At 44.9% G+C, this 4,053-nt stretch overlaps 1 protein-coding gene across 1 annotated transcript; it reads right to left on the bottom strand.

Annotated features, from left to right (window-relative positions):
- Positions 1-1,616: 1,616 nt before the first annotated feature.
- On the bottom strand, positions 1,617-2,875 carry LOC308635515 (uncharacterized protein C12orf71 homolog; the record flags this gene model as incomplete). Its single annotated transcript, XM_081269938.1, has 2 exons — positions 1,617-1,823; positions 2,222-2,875. 2 exons carry the CDS (start codon positions 2,873-2,875, stop codon positions 1,617-1,619), a joined length of 861 nt encoding a protein of 286 aa, XP_081126064.1.
- Positions 2,876-4,053: the final 1,178 nt, after the last annotated feature.

The following is a 4,053-nucleotide window of genomic DNA, read 5'->3' as shown; positions in this document are numbered from 1 at the left end:
TCATCTTGATGTCCACTGTATGCATGTTTTAATGCTATTTCATGCGAGTATATTGTTTTACTCTGAGGATAAAATTTATGGAGGTGGGAATATACTCAGTATATCTGAATTGTATGCTTCAAAGTGGTTAAACTGATAAAATTTATATGTATTTTAACCAAATACACAGAGAAAACTTAAATGGACTTTGTTATGCTTTTTATGAAAACTTTCCCATTCAACCCTCTCAGGCTGAAGTATTCTTTCTTTAGTACACTTCATGAACTTGCTACAGATGACCTCACCCACAACCCTTTATGGTCATAGGTGTACATGTCTTTAACTCTTGAATGAGAAGCCCCGGGACCCCCAAAATCCAGATATCATTTTTTAGTGTATTATACTAGTTAGAAGCCTATGTTATCAAGGTCTGTGGAAAGGAAGAAGGAGAGATGGAGGTTGAAATTGAGGAAAGAAAGACTGTAAGGAGTAAATACGAATAGGCTTCTCAAAACGTGAACAATGAAGGTAAAACAGGGTGGTAGTAAAAGGTAGAAGACACAGACTTTCAAAGGAATCTGTGGATGAGTGAGGAGGAGGATGGTGACCCTGGAGGTGAACTAGCAACACAGGAAGAGTCAGCAAGAAGGATGAGTGCAGCCAGCCTCAAAGAAGTTAAAGTGTAGGGAGAATTTTTATTGACACTTGCAAAGGAAATTCAGGGAGCACAGTGCGGTGGATTGAGAGGACTTGGTTAAATCAAGATCTTCTGAAAATGTTAAGTTTTTGTAAAAAGGCTTCAGTGTGGGGAAATAGCTCCATGAGAATTGACTTTCAGTCCCTCTTAGATATCCCTGATGACTTGTGATTAGGAGATCCACAGGAACATGGACACTACAACGAGCCACAGTCGTTATCAAGGGCTTGCTTTACCTCATTCATTCTGGAACAACCCTGTGAGGTCTGTAATAACATCTCTCTCAACTTATGAAGACACCAGGCTCAGTGTGGTTAAGTGGCATGCCCAGCCCCCACCTTCCCCCCCTCCATGTTGCCCCTTATGCCAGCCACCATGCCAGGACATTTTAGAATAACATGCTAGAACCACCTGGTCCCCAGGGTCATCAGAACAGCTCTCTGTCTAACACTACTGACTGACATGGCCTTCCCAGTGACTCACTGCCCTCTGCCACTCACTCCAGACCCACAAGTTCCCCCCGAACCATCCTGCCTCTTGGGAGTCACAGGGGTCCTGCTGCCTCTGACACTGCAGATAGGAGTTAATGATAAACAATGTTGAAATACATTAAATAAAAAATAAATAGGGGAAATACAGTAAGAAGGGGCCTAGGGAAAGAGAAATGAAGGCCTTCTGTTTAGGAGGCAGGATACTCCCTGTGATGTCCTCAGAGTCAACCTCAGTCTTCTGGTCAACCTACCTACTTTCAACCTGGCCCAGATGTTATGATGGAAGAGGAGGAAGACATGGAAAACAAGAACTTTATTAGGAAAACGCAAAACCATGCTAACATTACAACATGGGCGGGGGAATCAATTAAAATTCTGGGTGCATAGGGTTCCTAACTAGAGGGATTCTTGAGGTTGGAGTCTGTGGCCTCCAACCAAATGTCTTCTCTTTAGCGCCAGCAGGAAGGGACCTTCTTGGCCTTCCCACGGCGCTTTCTCCCTGGCAGGGAGGACACCAATCGCTTCCTGAGCCAATGGAAAAAGCCCCGGAAATTCATACAGGAAGTGCCTTGTTTGTTTGAAGCCACGTCCCACTCCTCTGATTGCAATGCTGAGACCCGGGAGCTCTCTGCAGTGCCAGGCTCCTGGCTTTCCATCTGCCAAGACAAAGAGGAGGACTTAGAGACATCCAGGGTCAGCAGCAATGGGGCCAGTATTACTCATTTATGGATTTCCAATTTACTTTTTACCAAAATGCGCCAACTGTCAATGCAAAGTTTCAGGACTCACTCACATTAAAGCCACACACAGGCACACACACTGGTCTGTACAGTGCTTCTCTCTGTCCTCCCCTCCCTCTCTCAGTGCTCCCTGGCATTTCCCCAACACCTCTTCCCTGACCCCTTTCCTGGCTGAGGACCTTCTCCCATTGCTCATCTGCCCAGACACTGGGGTCCTCCTCTGCTTCACAGCAGGTACAAGGACTCCATGCTGTCCCACCTGGCACCCCCACTGGGCCTGTCCTTCCTCTGCAGGGGGGCAGCTCTGTGCTCACCTCGACAATTTCATCCTCCTCAAACCCAGGAGGCATTTTTAGGAACTGCTTGGTGTCTCCATTTTCTTGTGGTGTACATTTGGGCAAGTCCTGACAAACCTCCTCTTCTTCGGGACTGACCTGAAGCATCTGGGAAGACACACTGCTGGACGGCTGGACATCCTCCTCCTGAAGAGAATAAGAGAGTACACGGTCATCATCTTCATCATCATTCAGATTGTCTAGGCATACCATAATAGTTTTCGAGAAATCATCCAGTTCCCAGACAGTCTGGGTTATTGTTTCCTTTTGGTACTTGTCCATCCTCTGGTCATCGTCACTTTGAGCCGAGTTAGGTTCTGAGTCTTCTTGGAGGCTGTGCAGATAGGCATTCACGACCTCGTCGATGTCCTCTTCGCCAAGCTCCTCTGGCTTCTCCTGAATTTCATTTCTTCTCCCCAAGGGTCCCGACACATCATTGGTTCCCCCTACCCCTTGGACAGGAGGGAGGGAGGGAGGATCCTCAGAGGTCACATCTTCACAGAGTGTGACATCCTCACTGCCAACGTTTTCCTCGGAGGGGAAATAGCCTATAGAGAGGCTCTGGTTGGATTTGGATTCTGAAATGCACTGCTCTATGTCAGGGCAGCTGCTGCCAGAGGACGAGTCGTCCATGGTGTCCAAGAGCTCAAATGCCTAGTCTCTTTGGACCCTGGAAAATTCAAAAGAAAAACATTAATGGGTGATATGGGGGAAGCTACTCATGTACTTTTCCAAATGATGCCCATTCCTTTATCCATTCCCAGCTCTCCCACTCAGGCAGAAGTGCATCCTGTATTTGCACTCTCTAGTCAAGGGCACAAGAGGCAGTTCTTTCTCTTGGAAAACTCATTTTATTGAATAATGACCCTCTGCCCTGAGCATCTCCACCTGATACCTCTCATGCTTTGTCTTATCACTACAGTGGGAAGAACTGCCTGCCATAAAAGATAGTTGTATAAATTTGAAAAGTATAGGAAAGTGAATCACGTAAATAAATACCCGTATCCCACCATCCAAGGGGAATGATAATCCTTTATAGTCTTCTTTTTCCTCTTATCTACATATATGCATGTGTGAACACATCTATATATATATATGGGAATTCACACCAAAGACAGTGAGATTATTAAATTTTGTAGCACAACCTGTAGGAAACACATCTATGGCTGCTATTCTGTAATCCTTAAGAACTTTCTCATTAACTCTCTTTGGTGATCACCTGAGACAGGGGCAGAATATTATATTTCGGATGTGAGGTGTCCATCATAAGCTCTTGTTAATTCCAGAATATTCAGAGGTCAGAGGAGTAGAATTGTGAGAGCTGAAACCTAACGAATTCATCCACCATTAACATAGGTGATCAATGAACCTTAGATAATCAAGACCATTAAGAATGGTCTCATTAATGATACTAAACCACCTTATCCACACATTTTTGCCTTTCTTTAAGTAGTCCTGCAGGTGGGATCATTGATTCAAAGATTACAAATATTTTTAAATTATGAGAATTGGTGTTAAATTACTTTCTAGAAAGAATACAGCTATTTAAATGCCCATCCTGACATCATCTGCTGGCATCTGTAGTCCAGCACTTCCTGTGATGCCCAGCAAGTCATTGGGGAAAGGAATATACAAACATTGGCTTTCCCTAGAAATCTCTCTCTCTCTCTCTCTCTCTCTCTCTCTCTCTCTCAGTCTCCTCTTCTCTCTCTCTCACACACACACTCACGTACCTTGTAGACTCTGTCACACCTGACTCTATTCACTTTCTGTGGGAAAAAATGCTTCCAACTCCTCAGGCAGACCCAGGC

This window comes from Spermophilus citellus (assembly GCF_964194105.1).
Source record: "Spermophilus citellus genome assembly, chromosome: 17".
Lineage (NCBI taxonomy): Eukaryota > Metazoa > Chordata > Mammalia > Rodentia > Sciuridae > Spermophilus > Spermophilus citellus.
The sequence above is the reverse complement of the archived record's forward strand: the minus strand, read 5'-3'. Positions and strand labels throughout refer to the sequence as shown.